The sequence below is a fragment of the Parasteatoda tepidariorum genome, chromosome 10 (assembly GCF_982258835.1).
Source record: "Parasteatoda tepidariorum strain Cologne lab strain chromosome 10, Ptep-v5.0, whole genome shotgun sequence".
NCBI classification, from domain to species: Eukaryota; Metazoa; Arthropoda; class Arachnida; order Araneae; family Theridiidae; genus Parasteatoda; species Parasteatoda tepidariorum.
In genome coordinates, this window is record NC_141764.1 from 23318063 (window position 1) to 23336284 (window position 18222).

The 18222-nt window shown below is 30.9% G+C and overlaps 1 protein-coding gene across 1 annotated transcript in view; it reads right to left on the reverse strand.

Moving 5' to 3' along the window:
- LOC107439698 (uncharacterized) overlaps nucleotides 1-18222 on the reverse strand; it is a 310740-nt gene that overhangs the window by 71629 nt on the left and 220889 nt on the right. Inside the window, exons 72-78 of the mRNA XM_087152696.1 lie at nucleotides 17803-17960; nucleotides 15784-15930; nucleotides 13849-13996; nucleotides 10316-10473; nucleotides 8641-8787; nucleotides 3282-3429; nucleotides 900-1057 (exon numbers count right to left, since the gene is read on the reverse strand). Coding sequence (XP_087008822.1) covers nucleotides 900-1057; nucleotides 3282-3429; nucleotides 8641-8787; nucleotides 10316-10473; nucleotides 13849-13996; nucleotides 15784-15930; nucleotides 17803-17960 — 1064 coding nt within the window. The remainder of the gene's footprint in view (nucleotides 1-899; nucleotides 1058-3281; nucleotides 3430-8640; nucleotides 8788-10315; nucleotides 10474-13848; nucleotides 13997-15783; nucleotides 15931-17802; nucleotides 17961-18222) is intronic.

The following is an 18222-nucleotide window of genomic DNA, read 5'->3' on the forward strand; positions in this document are numbered from 1 at the left end:
ACCACATTTTTGTAGTGGAGAATAATAATTAAAAAGCAAAAATTTGAAAAACGAAAAACGTGGGGTGCATGAAATACATAACAGTAACAGTATGTGTGCTCATGAGAATATGTGTATGAATATCTGTAATTGTATCTGAATGTGGATGTGTATGTGGTTGTGCATGTGTATGAGTAAGACAATGTGTATATGTACTGTTATGTATTTCATGCGCCCCACGTTCTTCGAATTTTTGTTTTTTAATTTTCATTCTCCACTACAAAAGCGTGGTTTTTAAAAAAATATTATTTTTATTACTTTTTTTTGTACTCACTTCTAAAATCTCAAATCTTTCACTCACTGTACACAAAATTTTTCAACAGTCATGTGACACTAATTAGAAATAATCGAATCGACAACAAAAGACAATTGCGAAAATATTAATTTTTCTTTAATTTTATTTTGCTTTGTATGTCTTCTTTCTCTTCATTTTCATGCATTGTCATCCAATTCTAAACTACGTACCAAATTTGAAGTCTGTAGCTAGTCGGGAAGTTAGTTTAAAATCGATTACAAAATTCCACCCGAACAGACAGACATACACGAAGGCAAGTTGATATAAACGTGGTAAAAATGCAATAGTTCATTAACTCAATTTTCAACTCTCTCTTGAAATTATTTAGCACTATTGCAATAACTAATCACGAAGATCTATAATTAGACTTGAATGAGTCAATATTCCAATTTCAATGTCTAAACAGCTATGCATCGAAGTGCTTCATTTCGATAACTCGGTAATGTGAATAATTGAATTTACTTATATTTACAGCATTTACTGCCACAGATCAAACGTGAAGATGTCTCTCGGTCGTTAAAGAGTGATTATTACGCCAAACATCTCGCCAAATATATTTGCTTACTTGAACAAAAGGAGAGCCGTCATCTTTGTTTGCGACCCACGCACTGTCACTGTCAAGGCGCACATTCGAAGGGCTTAGAGATGGGCTTAGGAAAGACGAAGCGGATATTTGGAACTCATATACGTCACCGCTCTCCATTCCCAAAGGTGACTGACACACTGGAATAAAAAGGATAAATGGAGCTTAAAGCTAACAAGACAGATAAAATGTTAAAAGAATCTCTTTTGTTTTCGTTTACTCAGTTTACTTATGTAACTGTTTTGAAATAAAGAATTTTTTTTATTTTTATATAAAATGTTTTATGACAGAAGACTTTAGGGTTAGGTAATAAATTTTTGTCTTAAATAAACATGTTTTGAAAGGGGAATTTCAGCCCAAAACTTAATAACGTTTATTTATTCATCATAAAAAAGTTAGATAAAAACAGAAAAATTCTGATATTTGATATTTTAATATTGAATGTCTCAAACTTTAAGATTAAAAATAAAAAGTCCCACTAATAAGATATTTTCTGGTTCAAAGATTATCCTTATAATACCGTTTGATTAGGGCAGTGATAATTTTGAATGTGAAATAAAATAATATGTACTACAAAAGCACATTTATTAAGGTATTAATTATTTCTTCCGACCAATTTTTTTATTAGTTAGTAACAGTTATTTGTTTTTTCGCTAGCTATTAATTGTTAGCTTGTTTTCGGTAACTATTAACTGTTATTTTTTTGTGATTTCTTGTTAACTAGTTTTTTTGCTAATTATTAATTGTTAGCTTAATTTTTGTTAGTTATCCTTTGTTTATTTTTGTTTTGTTTTTTTAGTTATCCTTTGTTAATTTGTTTATTAATTACATAGCTTACTTTAATGATTAGCTCTTACAAAATTTTTTAAAATTGTGCGTCATATACAATTTAAACACTTCCATCTTATTTTAAGATAGTCAGAGACAATACAATCGCCGACAAAGATGTTCACGCGCGGTTAAAGCGTGGAAAAATAATAAAATATATATATATATATATATATATATATATATATATTTATATTTATATATATATATATATATATATATATATATATATATATATATATATATATATATATATATATATATATATATATATATATATATATATATATATATATATATACACTTTGCACTTTTCTTTAATTTAAACTTTACTCATAATAAAAAAAAAGGATTCTAATTTTTATTGTATCATTTCTAATATTTGGCGGCACATTTTAAGAATTTGGCGGCACAGTGGTTGAGAATCACTGGTTTAGGAAGTATAGTAATCACTACCTTTAAAATATCATTTTAGAATATTTTCTACAAAGGACTTTAAAAATATATTCACATTAGGAGTTACAATTTTATATTTTATTGAAATTTTTTTTCTTCCTAAACAAACTATCGAGCCAGGAATCAGCATCGAAATCTGCTTGATTGTTGAACTTGAAGGACGGTTATAAGACTACCATTTTACTTCTCTTCCCAACCTTTTGGTTTTAGCAGACAGTTAAACTGGCTTTCATACTTTTAAACTTAGAACTTAAATATGTAGAATAATTGTGAAGCCACGTGATCAATGTTGATATTAAAAAATGCTTCTGATTTTGATGAAGATTTTGTCTTTATCTCCTATAAGCATTCATTTGTGACCAGCAAAGTGCATCATTTCGTATTAAATTGTTGACACTAATTCAAAAAATATATGATGAGAAGTCTGGAAACGAAAAATTTTGCTCATTAACTTAGTTATCTTCTTTAAAAACAAAACCTAATATTGTCTTAATTTGTGACTTGTATTAAGGGTCTGATTCGGGCTATTAAATATTGGGTGTATCTGGCAATTCTATGTGGGGAGTATATTTACTGAAAATATATGCTGAATCTAACGGTTCCTATATTGACTAAAAAAATTACATGAAATATCGGGTGACACTGACAATTTTATATGGGTCATATAAAGGGAAACTATTGGGCTACCCCTTCAACTCTGATTTAGAAAAGATTCATGAATATTGGTCGAGAATTGTTCGAAAAGGCTCAAGAAATTTTGCTGCTTGAGTCAGGTAAACATCTAAGTTTCTAAGTAATTTACTACTAAAAAATAGAAAATAAATAAATAAAATGCAGTAAAAATGTTACTCGAATTTTAAAGTTATTTAAAATTTAAAGCGAAAATATTTTTTTCAACACAGCTTTTAATTGTGAATTGATCTATCCAAGAGAAAAAGTATCAATGCTATATTTTTATGCAGGCAGTACTTGTAAGTTTCTTTAGAGATCTTAGCATAGAGTAGAGTAAGTTTAATTTTTAAATTATAAATTAAATTGTTGGTAACAGTAATTATTGTATGGAACTAAATATGAACTTACCGGATGGATGATAGCAGCCAAGTAGTTCTAGTCTCAGCCCAATTTTGTTTTGGTATTCTAATGGAATTATTTTGAAAAACCTCGCTTCTACAAGGTCAGGAAAAACATTTATAACAGGAGTGTCTTTGTCTGTGTTACCTTTCAAGTCCTGGAAAAGGAACAATTTCTGAGCATGGTTTCATGATTTTACTACGACAAAAATATCAGGTGACAAGTACAGTTATTTTTTCAAATTTTGAGGAATTTTATTCTAAATATTTTTCCTTTGTAAGCATGTGCAGGCATACAGTGTTCCTTTCAAATAAATTTATTTTGTGCAAAAACTGGAAGCAAAGAAAACACATGAAAGTCAATCGTGCATGTTGTATGTAAGTCTACATCAAAACACACATTTGCTAGGAATTACTGACTTCCTGCTCCACCAAGACAGGCAAGAAACATCGAATAGGGAGAAAAAAAGTCACACAAAATAAAGTAACTTTTGATTGGTGAAAACATACACCATATTTTTATATGACTGAAAATGAATGATGTTGCATACCATTTACCTATACTAGGAGTATAATAGAATCAATAATATTTCATCTTTCAACGTTGGCAACAGACTAATAAAGAAAAAGAAAATGAAGGAAATGTAAATGAAAATATGACCACCAAAGCCGACGACTTCAGGGGGTACCGGCCCCGGTAGCCATGAAACCAAAATCATTTCTAATTGAGGGAGAAGCAAATGCTTAAATTAACTCCCTCAGTACCCCGATGGTTCTGCATAGAAGTCCAGGAAAAAATGCAATATAAATAACAAATTAAGAAAAGAAACTCAAACAAAATCATCAGAAAAATAAAAACTCACATATTCACAGGTCAGACATCAATTTCTCAAGCAAGCCGAATGAAAAGAAAAAACTAAAACCTAAAGAAAACAGCGCCCTCTATTACAATGCGCAAATGAAGAAAAAAATGTGAAAAATGTCAAGAGAAAGAAATACGTAATAAATTAATAGAATGCTTAACTGGGGCTGCTCAGTTAAGACTTGAATTGCGCCCTGTTAAAAGAAAAAAATATAAAAACCTTCTACCTATTCTTCAATCATTTTTTTAATTAAAAAATTAACATTACAAAAATTAAAAAGAAAATCATTATTACTCAAATTATTTAAAAAACAATTCACAGCTTCCTGAAAACTTTCAACATTATTGCAAATACTTTTGATTCTAACCAATTGTGAAAAAACTAAATTTTTAAATATTAAAGTTGCAGAAAAAAATAACTTTAAATTTAAAAGCTTTTCTTTTATCAAAGACACCAATTTTAATAAAGCTGTTAACAATATCAATTTTAAAATCCAAATATTCGACATTAAAACAATCCTCATTAGTTTTCTTCAAGACTAAATCTCCAGGATAATTACTATAAATAAAATTATAATTATCACAATTAAACAAAATCAAATCATCAATATATCTAAAAGCATTAAATTCATTATGCTCAAGAAATTTAGCTTCAAAAAATACTTTTAATTAATACTTTTGATTTCGAAAATTTGTATACCAGTATACCACATGGAAAGATTATTGAGATTTGTGACGGGATTTACGATAGGTATTTATTTAATGAGAAAATTGATAAGTTTAATTGGTTGGATTTATGTAGGTTTAATCTTTTTGAGAATTTTCTTTTTAATAGTTTAGATTTTTACAAACAAATTATTGGAATTCCACAAGGTAATTCCTTTTCTGGGGCTTTTGCCAATATTTTTTTGCACTTTTTTGAAGCTAAATTTCTTGAGCATAGTGAATTTAATGCTTTTAGATATATTGATGATTTGATTTTGTTTAATTGTGATAATTATAATTTTATTTATAGTATTTATCCTGGAGATTTAGTCCTGAAGAAAAGTAATAAGGATTGTTTTAATGTTGAATATTTAGATTTTAAAATTGATATTGTTAACAGCTTTATTAAAATTGGTGTCTTTGATAAAAGAAAAGCTTTTAAATTTAAAGTTATTTTTTTCTGCAACTTTAATACTAATTTATGTAATAAAATATTTAAAAACTTAGTTTTTTCACAATTGGTTAGAATCAAAAGTATTTGCAATAATGTTGAAAGTTTTCAGGAAGCTGTGAATTGTTTTTTAAATAATTTGAGTAATAATGATTTTCCTTTTAATTTTTGTAATGTTAATTTTTTAATTAAAAAAATGATTGAAGAATTCTAGGTTTTTATATTTTTTCTTTTAACAGGGCGCAATTTAAGTCTTAACTGAGCAGCCTCAGTTAATTTATTACGTATTTCTTTCTCTTGACATTTTTCACATTTTTTTCTTCATTTGCGCATTGTAATAGAGGGCGTTGTTTTCTTTAGGTTTTTAGTTTTTTCTTTTCATTCGGCTTGCTTGAAAAATTGATGTCTGACCTGTGAATATGTGAGTTTTATTTTTCTGATGATTTTGTTTGAGTTTCTTTTCTTAATTTGTTATTTATATTGCATTTTTTCCTGGACTTCTATGCAAAAGTACTGAGGGAGTTAATTTAAGCATTTGCTTCTCCCTCCATTAGAAATGGTTTTGTTTCTATGACTACCGGGGCCGGTACCCCCTGAAGACGTCGGCTTCGGTGGTCATATTTTCATTTATATTTCCTTCATTTTCTTTTTCTTTATTGCTACTTTTTTATGAAATTTCTGCTGCTTTTTAGCGCATTTTTTTCAAAGAAGTTTTTTCTATTTTGAATTAAAAATATTTGTGTTTTCTTTTAGTATGGCAACTAACTAAAACTGTTTCCTTGTACCCTAATTGAGGATAAACTATTAGAATTTTTGGGGATTAAGGTCGAGAAAGGACAGGCCATTTATGACATACACTCTATTATCCAAAAATCACCACTTAAGAAACTACTACTTTCTTCAAATTCCATTTAATTAGCTTCTAGTTTATTTTGGTAATTGGTAGCCCTCATGAGGTCTTGAGGAAACAATTCTTGAAGTTGGCAACCAGAGCCGAAGACTTCCCCGCAGATTTTATGAGCCTCCACACTTCTTTTCATTTGGAGAAATTTATCTTTTTATTTTTGTTTATCTATTGCTTAGTTTTATATACTCTGCAAGAAACTTTTAATATAAAAAAAGTTGGCAGTAGCCCATGTGGAAAGCCTGCTCCAACAAGCAAAGGAAAGTAGAAAAAAATATGAATTATATAGTTTCGTGTGTTATTACAATAGCATGAGAAAGGAAGAGGATATCTTCTCTAGATATATCAGGGTAAAGACTCATTAATTGTATGAGAAGGCTTAAGCTATGGTGGTAAACTTAACCTAACCTCTCCCCTATACTGTATAGAGGCAGACGATAACCGACAAATTGTAGAAATCCATTTATTGACATTTGCAGAGAGAAATGGGGTTTAAGTTGGAATGCCTTCATTTGCGTTGCAAAGCTTTCGCAATGATCATTAATAGGGTGATAATATCATGCAGGCCATGGATAGTTTACCTTTTTACCAGACCTATTCTCTCATAAAAATGTGAGGTGAGCTACACCCAATAGGAGTGTTTATGCTAAAAAGAAAAATAAATAATAAAAGCATTCATTTTATGGCAAAATTGAAGACTGCCATAATAGAAACCTATGATAATACAGATTAATGTCCCTCGAGGTTTTGTAAATAGCACGCAACTTTATTTATTAGTTATCAATAATCATGATGGATATGTTAGGTATAATCCAAAGAGGCTTTACTTAGGTGGGACACTTTTTTACTTATTCGATGTTTTTTTCATGTCCAAGTGAAGCAGAAAGTGCGCAACTCTTTGTAAATATGTCCTCATCGATTTTCTTCGCACCCATTTATGGTACAAAATCAAGTTGGTTTTATTTAGATAGGACACACAGTAGAACCAGTAGCTATGAATTTAAAATAAACAGTTTGAGAAATTTACAATAGAGGATTAAAAAAGACCTTGCTGTTAAGGATTTATAATTTGATTTCAAAAATGATTCGCTTACTATTACTGAGCTGTTAAGGCACTGTTACTGGCACTGTTAAGGATGAGCATTCAAGTAGGACACATGGTCACAGGTTTGAATCCTGTCATGGAACGTGGAATTACATGTTTGTTACAAAATATTAACAGCAATGAATGAATTTTGAGATTAAGTTCCATTGCCAGTGAGATAGAGTTTCCATTTTCTTTGCATTGTACCCCAAATATCGGAATTGCATTCACTAAAAATAGTCTATTTTATCATATCTCTTTGCTAAAGACTTTCTTATCTCTTTACTACAATCTTTAATAATCTATTTTATCGTGTCGTCTTTACTAAGGCCTAATCTTGCCTTTCGTGATTAGTTGAAAATTGCGAATTTGAACAACGCTTTGAAACAGGTACAACAATGTCGTAGTTTTACAATGTCGTTGTTCAAAGAGCAGATGTTCTTTCTCTATATTTTATTGTTTTTAATAACTATTCATATTAATTGTTGTTTATGTTACATTTATATTAATTTATTTCAAAAATCCATGAAAGCCCGGTAGTAAACTTAAATAAATGATTTTTTTTAGTAATACTTAAAATAAAACTTCCTTTTGTCATTAATTTCTCTTTTTTAATTACGCAAAATTATAAATTAGCATATAAATCAGGAAAAACAATGGCCATTGAGGCGAGAAAACAAACCAATAATCGAATCAGGTGTTAACGCACCATTATGAAAAACTTATGTATTTCAACTAACTGTGATTTGAGGTAGAAAAACTTCATCGTAGAGATCATGGTCAACCCAATCGTTGCATGTTTTTATGAAATGACTTGTCTGTTCAAGAATATTGTAACTTAATATTGTAGTAAACACTCTGAATTACTTATTAATGTGCTACTAAAACCTTCTTTTTGTAAAAATTCAAAGATATACAGCGTTCAATTACTTTTCACATGTAGGATGTTCCTTAAAGATCAGCCTTAGAATTGCACTTTCAGAATTGATAACGAAAATAAAAATAAAAAGTACACACACTGGGGTCGGAAGCTAATCTTTTAGCGAGGAAAAAAGCCCAACAAGAATTCTATCTAAGTATGAAAAATTATGGCAGAGAAAAGTGGATGTAATGCTTCAAATAATCGGTTTCCTCTTCCAATCAAACCTGTTTTCTTGCTAATTACTCTTTCCTTCCTCTAGCATGATTTACAGATTGCAAAAACGTTTTTTTCTCTACTAAAGACTAATTTTGCGACATCAATGGGGTGATTTCATTAGACAAGGATTTTAAAAATACACATCCTGGGAATTCTTTGCGAAACGCCAAGTATAAGAAAATAATAAATTTAAAAAAAAAAGATCTAGTGCTTAACTACACTTACTTCTACATTTCCATAATCATCAACAATTGGAACAAACTTTTCACCATCTTGACTGGATAGCACGCGGTATTTTGTTGTCCACTGATTACTAGATGCTATTCCCTTGGTTACAATGGCGCTTACATTTCTCGGCTCCATCAGATCAATCTAGAAATCACGCAAATTAAGATATTTGATTACGATAAATATTTTCAAAGCTATACAGAGTGTTTTATAAGCACTGTTCTTGATATATATGCATTTAACTTTAGTAAAAAAAGCGACAAAAAATATAAGTTGAATCTAAGTATTCATTATCAAAGTTATACACAGGAGGAGATTTTACAGGGGAGAAGATTTTTAAGCATCAAAATAAGTTTGAATTTTGTATGACATTCAAAGGCAATGGATGGTAATAGGTGAAAACACCTTGCATTAGTGTAAATAATCAATCAATGGCAATTAAACTGGGTCTGATGCTTTTAAGTTTATGCATCAGTGACTAAGATTCGTCCTTTTGTTTTATTCAAACTTACCTAACTATTAATTTAAAACGCTTGTGTGCCTTACCTAACTATTAATTAAAAGTGCATGTTTTTTATTTTCATTTTTAGTTAATATTTTAAAAATATAAATTAAGAACAGTGTGTTTACAGAGCATTTAAATACAATGGATGATTTAACTTGTTATAAATATTAATTAATGAATAAAAGTTAAATCTTCTTGTCTAAGATCTTTTATCTTAAATCTTCTTGCCTGTCTCGTCTTGTCTTCTTGTCTTGTCTAGTCTTGAATAAAAGTTAATTACACAAGAAAGAAAACAATAGAAGTTTAAAATTGTAATCAAATACCTCACATACCAAAATTAACTAATATATAATGCCTAGACATTATATATAATGCCTGATGTTTTTTGGCAAAGTATGAAATAAACGCCCTGATGAGGTTATTATGTAAATGATGTGCCTGTTACTGTGAATGACCGAAATCGGTGGTTGTTGACTTTCACCGGTGAATGTTGACAATCACATAGTCGCTTTGGTGAATGTCCGAAATATTTATTACACCCGATTTGATATTAATTTATTCGGGGATATAATTACATTTATTCGATATTTTAATGCTCACTGACGATAGATTAGAAGAAACATCAGTGTTTGGAATATATACCGGGCAGTGGCCCTTGACCTTAAAAAATATCAGTGTAGGGTATATCGGGCAATGGCATTTGACCTTAAAAAACCATTGCCCGGTATACCCTACACTGATGTTTTTTTTAAGGTCGAGGATATTTCTAGCTTTAGGAAATAGGAAAATTCTAGCGTTTGATTGCCTTCAAAAACCCTTAAATATTCTTTAAAAAACCTCTAAAATGAGGTTTTTTTAAGGGTTTTTTTTCTGAAATTTTTACTCCGAAAAAAGTTGATTATTTTCACAATCCAAGTATTCATTAATCTCGTTTCGATAACGAGTAATATATTAACAAATTGGGTTAACAAAAAAATTATAACAATTGCATATTTTATTTTTAAAATGACATCTTTTTTTTAAAAAAGAAATATCAGCTAAAAAGAACAAAACAAAAATACAATAATTATTACTGTCAGATACAGCGAGATGAAGGAGTTATTAAATTTTGTTTGCAAATTATAATGTAATAAATTATCAGAAATGCTTTTGAATTTATTTTCGAACCAGAATGTAGGGATTCTTGTCAAATATATCCGGTTGCCATCCAGATTTATCATTTATTCGTGCATGACTTGGAGTAGTTTTATAGTCGTAAGAAGACGAAGCTGTGATTTGACCATCAGTTACAAGACCATTTTCTAATCCCATGGGCTCTCGGCAGGCTGCAAAAAAAAATAGTATAATCTCTTAATTTTGGCAAAAGATCATATTCAATATACATTCATATACATACACCGAAGAGCCATTATACTATGACCACCCTCCATCTTTAACAATGGGCTCGCCCAGGCTTTCATGGTTTCTCGCCCAGGAACAATGTTTTCATGGGGCACATTAGGACCCATAATCCTCATAGAACAATCCCTGACGTCTGTAAGCTACTTGAACATAGTTGCAGACCAGGTTCACCCAGTCCTGGCAACAGTTTTTTCTGCCGGGGATGGTGTTTACCAACAGGATAATGCACCATGTCATAAGGGTCGAATCGTCATGGATTGGTTCGAGGAACATTCCAGTGACTTTCAAGTCATGTCTTGGCCCCCAAAATCACCTGACCTTAATCCAATAGAGCATTTGTGTTCCTGCTTGGAAAACCAAATTCGTGCTGTCATGCCACCCCCTCGCAATGTGAGGGAATTGTAGCACCAGTTGGTGAACGCTTGGTACCAGATACCTCAGACTACCTATCAGCACCTTGTGGAATCAATGCCACGACGGGTGCTAGCAGTTTTGACGGCTAAAGGTGGTCCTACATGTTATGTAATGGATGGTCACAATGTAATGGCTCTTCGATGTACACATAAACATGCATATACAGTCTCAGGCCAAATTATTAGACGTACTGTAAGGTTCTATGTAAAATCTTAATAATCAAGTGATACTATACAGCATTATCGTTTTTCTGCGATTGAAACCGGTTTGCACTTGTTTACGTTCGTGTATCATTTGGTTAAGATAGACAATATAAAATAAAAATTTGACGATTAGATAAATTAGATGATACATTCTATAAACATAGAATATTTATTATATCAGGTATTGTAGTAGTATATTACAATAATTAAACCAAATAATTAGACACACTATTGTTTTTTTAAATAATTACATGTTTTGCACGAGTTTATTTGCAATACTTTTTTATTTAAACAAACATGTAATGGATTTTTATTCAGGAGATTTTTTATATACTTCCTATTTGTATTTATTTTTGACGTATTGCATTACAATATTAACCGATTGATGCACGAGCTTAAATAAGTGCAAACCGGTTTCAGCCGCGTAAAAGCAAAAAAGCTGTTTAGTATCACCTGATAATTAATATTTTGCATAAAATCTTATAGTGCGTCTGATAATTTGACCAGGTACTGTGTATGTATAAATTTACGATACGAGGTAACCTGATAACGTTAGTAAAACTAGTTTTTTTTAGTATTAGTTGAATAACTGTTCCGCGTACGAGGTAAATAAAAGTTAAGTATCACTGCAAAATCGTGCTCAGAAATGAAAAACATGTAACTTACACAATTATCAAAAATGCTAAAGTAATTACAATACGTTTTATTTCTTACTATTTTTCGTCCTTACCCGTGGCTTTATTTTGTTGCTATATAAAGTAAAATATGTTTCTATCAAAATCAAAATAAAGATTGACTGCCTTAAATATCATTGATCCTGCTGTTTAAAGCAAATTCATGAAGGTAAAATTTATCTTAATCAAGCAATTTTCGCTGGCACTTATCCTATTCGAGGTTCCAAAAAAAATCATCTTCTATATTATTTATATTAAAGCTGTTTAGTATTGATGCAGTTCCAATGGGAACTCATACTTAAACTAGCAAATTTGGTATCTTATAAAACTACACAAATTACAATAATATCAGTAGCGCCTATTAACCAAATTAACTAAGCATCAATGGAGTAAGCATTTATTCAAATTAGCATTTTTAGAAATGCTAATTTGGAAGCGTAATCTGTCTATGCTACCACGTTCACGTTAATCATTGAGTTTATCTGGAATACCAAATAAAAATTAATTACGTATAAAAGAATGAGCAGCAAGCTCTTTTTTTTATTAATATAAGCTATAAACTAGCAACCATCACTGATGTTATCTTTAATTTATTTGATAAAACAGAATCGTCTGCAGCTTAATTTGTATCAATGGCTAGGTGTGATTCATTAAGATACACTCTATAACAAAAAAATCGACGCACCAAGAAGCAATTATCCGATTGCTTTGAAATTTCGTATGCATGAATATTTTGAATGGCTGGAATGATGCCGTTGGCTGGAGTTTGTTGGCTAGAATGATGCCGACTGGGGACGTATATTCTTTAGCGACGAATCCCGCTTCCAACTGTGTCCTGACGATCATCGAAGACGTGTTTGGAGACGCACAGGGCAGAGGGGGGATCCTGCCTTTTTTATTGCACGCCACACCGGCCCTCAACAAGGCATTATGGTCTGGGGTGTCATTTCCTTTGACAGCCGGACCCCTTTGATCGTCATTAGAGGTACACTTACTGCACAGCGGTACGTCGACGACATCCTAAGACCTGTTTTGCTACCGTTCCTTTTGCACCACCCTGGGCTGGTTTTTCACCAGGACAATGTCAGACCACATACGGCACGTGTTGCTATGAACTGTCTTCAAGCTTGTCAAACTCTTCCTTGGCCTGCCAGATCACCAGATCTCTCTCCCATCGAGCATGTCTGGGATATGATGGGAAGGCGATTGCATCTGGCACGGAATGTTGATGACCTCGTTCGACAATTGGATCGAATTTGGCAGGAAATACCGCAAGAGACCATACGGGAGCTTTATCGGTCTATGCCACGCCGTGTGGCAGCTTGTATCCAAGCTAGAGGCGGGTCAACACCTTATCGAACTTGTTACTGTAACTCTGCAATAAATTATTCAATTGTTCTGAAATTTTAATAATTTACTATTCTGTACATTGTCTTCCTATCCAGGAATTTTCGTTTCAATCGGACAACTCCTTCTTGGTGCGTCGATATTTTTGTTTTGTGAGTGTATATAATTTTTCTAACTTCTTTACTGATTTTTGTTTTGGGGTCTGTGGAAATGTTAATTTTGGGGTCTGAAGTTTCATCTTCTACCCACTGTTCATATTTCAGGCTGTTTGCACAAACCATTCTGGTGTTATTAAAAAAAAATTTGTTTTATTAATATAGATTTAATTCACTAGTGCGTAATTTAGAGGATTAAATGCCCAGAAACGGCAGACTTTGAAAAAGATAAGGTAAAAATTTTATTTATCGAAATGCTGAGATAATTTATGAGTATTGAGCTGCACAAAAATAAATATATAAATAAAAAACTACTAAATATTGTAAAGCCTAAAATAAAGTTAGTTTCAATGCAAAACTAAAGTAATTGTAATGATTTCAACTTTATATTTATTGGTATTAAATTAAATCAATATTTTCGATATCAGAGGATATTTTAAAATAATTTTGTTAGTAGATATCCCACCCACTAAGTTTACAACCCTGTCTAAATAAATTATTTTTACCTTGTTCGTGGGAACAACCAAGAAGCTCTAGCTTAACACTTGTCCAGTGATGCCTTTTATTTGGTATAAGTCGGATGTATCGGCTGATAGTTGGAATGGGGAATATGTTTATTACTGCAGAATCTGGATTACTGTTTCCATTGAATTCCTGTAAAACAAATTATATATACATTTTCAATTTAGTAAGTATTAAAATAATACTAATACAAAGCACTAACACGAAATACAGAGCTATCTTTAATGACTAGACTTAATCCTTAGCAATAGGTAATGGAGTCCCAATATCTTTAGTAATAGAATCCTAGTCAAAAATGATTTTTTTTAATCGTTTCCATGGACAATGAAATGTCCTCGTATGCCTTCAAAACTGCACCCGCAAGCTCCGATACATCATTACTGCAGAGGATCTCACGAAGTTCTGAAGCCAGTGGCACCATACCGAGTTGTAAAACTTATGGGGTAAGGGCTGGGCACTCGAGAATGTGATCTGGGGTAAGTTGGATATCGTTGCAGTTCTTGCAGGGAATATAAGTTCTTATTTTGTCGAGAAGAATTTTCATCCCTTTAAAGTGGTTTGTTCTTAGTCTTGTAATTGTTGATGTTAAGATTCTGGAACAATCAAAGTCAGTAATGAGGGGTTTCCTGAAGGAATGGGGCAGAAGTCTGCGTCTTGCAACTACATTTGCATCTGCAAGCGTGATGGTGTTGCAAGGTTGGTCGGCACCTCTGCCTTCCTTAGCCAAGGAGTCCGCACACTCGTTACCCTCAATATTCACGTGCGCCGGTATCCATTGCAAGTCAAAAATGATTAAAAAAATGATTAAAAATGATCAAAAATGATTAAAAAAAGATATACATACTTCGTGTTTCAAATTATTACTTAGGAAAGGAAGAAATGTCATCAAAACTGTTTTTATTGGTAATGAGGAAGATACAATGAAAATCATTAAAACTGGTTAAATTGCCTGATGTAATAGAAATAATTTGTTAGATTTCGACAGTGTTTTTTTTTAACTCGCTTAAATATTAATATACGATCCCTAATGTCGTGTAAACTTTTTTTTGGCTTCCTTTGTGAAAAGAAGACTAAAAATATACATTAAGAGCTGTATCACGGAGTAACTAAAAAAACTAATCAAGAGATTGCCACAATAGCTTGATTAGTATTTTGACTTTGATACAAATTGATATAGATTCCATTTATAGACAAAAATGACGTTATGGATTAATTTTATTTCACATTTTATGGTGTATTTCGTTTAGAAAGACATCCCTATGAAAGTTATGAAATACGAATTTTCGGCAGTTCTTTATCTATGACTATCTCTGTAGTGAATTTTTTTTCTGTCAATTGAATTAAGGTGAATTCCTCACAAAAACCTCATGAAATAACATTGATAAAAAGCTCTCTTAATTCTTTGTCCGAACTGTTTTTTCACTCGAGTTTCATCTCAGTGCATAATTATTGGTAAGAATAAAAACCATAATTATTCATTAGCTGGATAGTGCAGGGGTTAGTACACTACCTTAGCGGTCTCTATTCCCAGCAATGAGTGAGTAAGCAGACTTTTTTTTTTAATATTTCACTTTTTTAATCAATTATTTTAATCAATACGTTGCATCTAGCCTTTTGCTTATAACTACATTCGTATCCTCAAAGAGTTAAGATCTTAACTTCCGCAATTTGACGAAGTGTTTGACGGGGCATTAATCAGGAAACAGTTTTGTGAGTTTTGAGCGTGCGTTCCTTAACACTGTATGACTTAGCCTAATTAGTAGATAATTAAGAGTAAACAAAAATAGGATAATTTGTATGTAATGCTATAATATCAGAGCATGTAATGAATGTTTAGTCGGACAAGAAAATTAAACTTTATTTAATGTTTATCTACAATACAATTTTTGATAAAAAGGAAGACAAATAATCATTCTTACTTTTAATTTCCCATTTAGATCTTGCACTTTATTCCAATCCGTGCTATCGTTACTGTATCCAACGAAATACGTTGTCACCCACTGACTTATAGCCGGGTCACCTTTTGTAACTATTCCTGTAATTTTGACTGGCTCCAATAAATCAACCTAAAATTAGAAAACATAATAAATATTAATAAAAGATATAACGGAAATATTTTCAGTGGTTTTCCATCATTTTATAAATGGAAATTTTAATGTTTAAAATGTTTTAGGATAAAACTTTTTAAAACACTCATATATATGAAATCAGGATATTGCAATACTATGCACATAAATTTATATTATATTGATATAACTATCTATTGTATACATGGTAATACAGCGGCAATTAACTTGGAGGAAAGGTAAGCCACATCAAAGGAATTGATCAATATAGAGCAGAGGACACAGTAATTTTAAAGGGCACAACAATCGATTTCCAAAATGTTATTGTACACCGCTAGGGGACCCTCCCTATTTTGAACTGGCTATCCATGCTCATTGGAAACGGTGCTTTTATGGATATAAATGTTTTTAATTTTATGTTAATTATTCAAATGGGCTCAGAAGTGGTCATTGAAAATTATTCGACAAAGTAGTTAAGATCGAAAAATCATTACATTACGATAAGGATTTCTGAGTTTATTAAATACAATTTTTAATAATAATTTCTAGAAATTGTGAAATTCAGATAGTTTTGATAAATAAGCTTCAAATGTGCACGAGCAGCCTGTTCATAACGGAGAGAGGCTCCAGAGCGTAATATGACCTTTCCAGGCTGGAATTGCTTTGCAATTCTCTAAATTGTACTGAATCACTCTGCATAATAAATGTTAAACGACCCCAACTATAATGGATAACCATATATTATGATATAACCATTCATTTTATGCTATAAAGATTACATCACTCATTGTATATATTAAAGATATAACAATCCATATTATGAGTATCTCATACCTGCCAACTTTTAATCCTTTCGATGAGGATTTTTCCCAGTGGTAGTAAAATGGAATTTAAAATACAATTTTACGCAAACACATACAATGTAATTTTGAGAAGTTTATGCGGAATGCAACAATAGTATTATATCAATATATATGCTTAATTTTTAAAAAAATAGTGGTGGTTTAAAAGATTATAAATCAAGTTTATAAATGCAAGGAATATGTAGAAAGCATACATTTTACTACCACTTTAAATATCGAAATAAAATTTTACGCTAAATGCGTAAAAGTTGGCAGGTATGCTATCTATTTTCTTAATGGTTCTCAAAATAAAAAATGGAAAACTTTATTAACTTTTTGTATAATGAACGGATTTTCACTTTTCGAACTTTTTGCTTTTTACGTTTGCGTACGTGTATGCAAGTGTAATTTTTAAAATCAAATTGTTTAATTTTAATGTCAGTCATCATAATAAATAAATTAAATTATTATAAAAAACAAAAAATAGGTTTTTTCTTTAAAGTTATTCTTACTGACAATTTACTTCTTAGAAAATAAAATTATTTTTATATAAGTTTTGTATTTTACACGTATTAAAATTTTACTATTTTTGCACGTGTTAAAAGTATTGCTTTAGAATCTTTCTAAAAATTTGAAACAAAAAATTATTGGTCTCATATTAATATTGAAGAGAGGATATTTTTTTAATTAAAATCTGACGAGCCATTATTGAAGACGCTAGTAAAAATATCAAAACCTGCAAAATTGCTAGAGGAGATTGATGGGCGGTGAAACGCGAAAGCTAGAAATTCACAAGACCATCAAATTGGCTTTAACACTATACATCTCTCTTTCCTCAATAGTGATCTGTCTGAATTTGATAACGTTTTATTCTCTATTTTAACGTTTTTGACCTCTAATGGTAATCTAATTTTGATATCAAAGATAATATTACGGAATAGACAACATAAATATCGAAATGGGAAATAAATGTGAACGAAAAAAACATTTTTTTTTAAAAACTGATTAGTTGAAAAGAGAAGATACCAACCTGAATGAATTGATCATGGTCATACTTTGCTGGAACCCATGAGTTTTCAGAAGAGAGACGTCCATTATAGGCTGAATATAGTTCTGACATTTTGGATGAAGAAGATATCTGATGAATATTTGCGTATCCTTCATCCAATCCCATCGGTTCTCTACAAGCTGAATTAATACACAGTATTTTTATTAAAAGGTATTAATGAAAAAAAAATCAGTCAATACGCATAGATATACAGTGAGCAAAATAAAAGAAAAACTTTTAACTTTTGATTTAATAATTGGATATTCACATTCTAGGACTATGGTTCGAAGGGGTGACCTTAAATATGCTAAATAGTTCGCGTAGACGATACTTTAAGTTACGAAATTAGACACAAAAACGTATTTTCTCTGAATAAATCTACCATTTTTTTATGATTTTGGA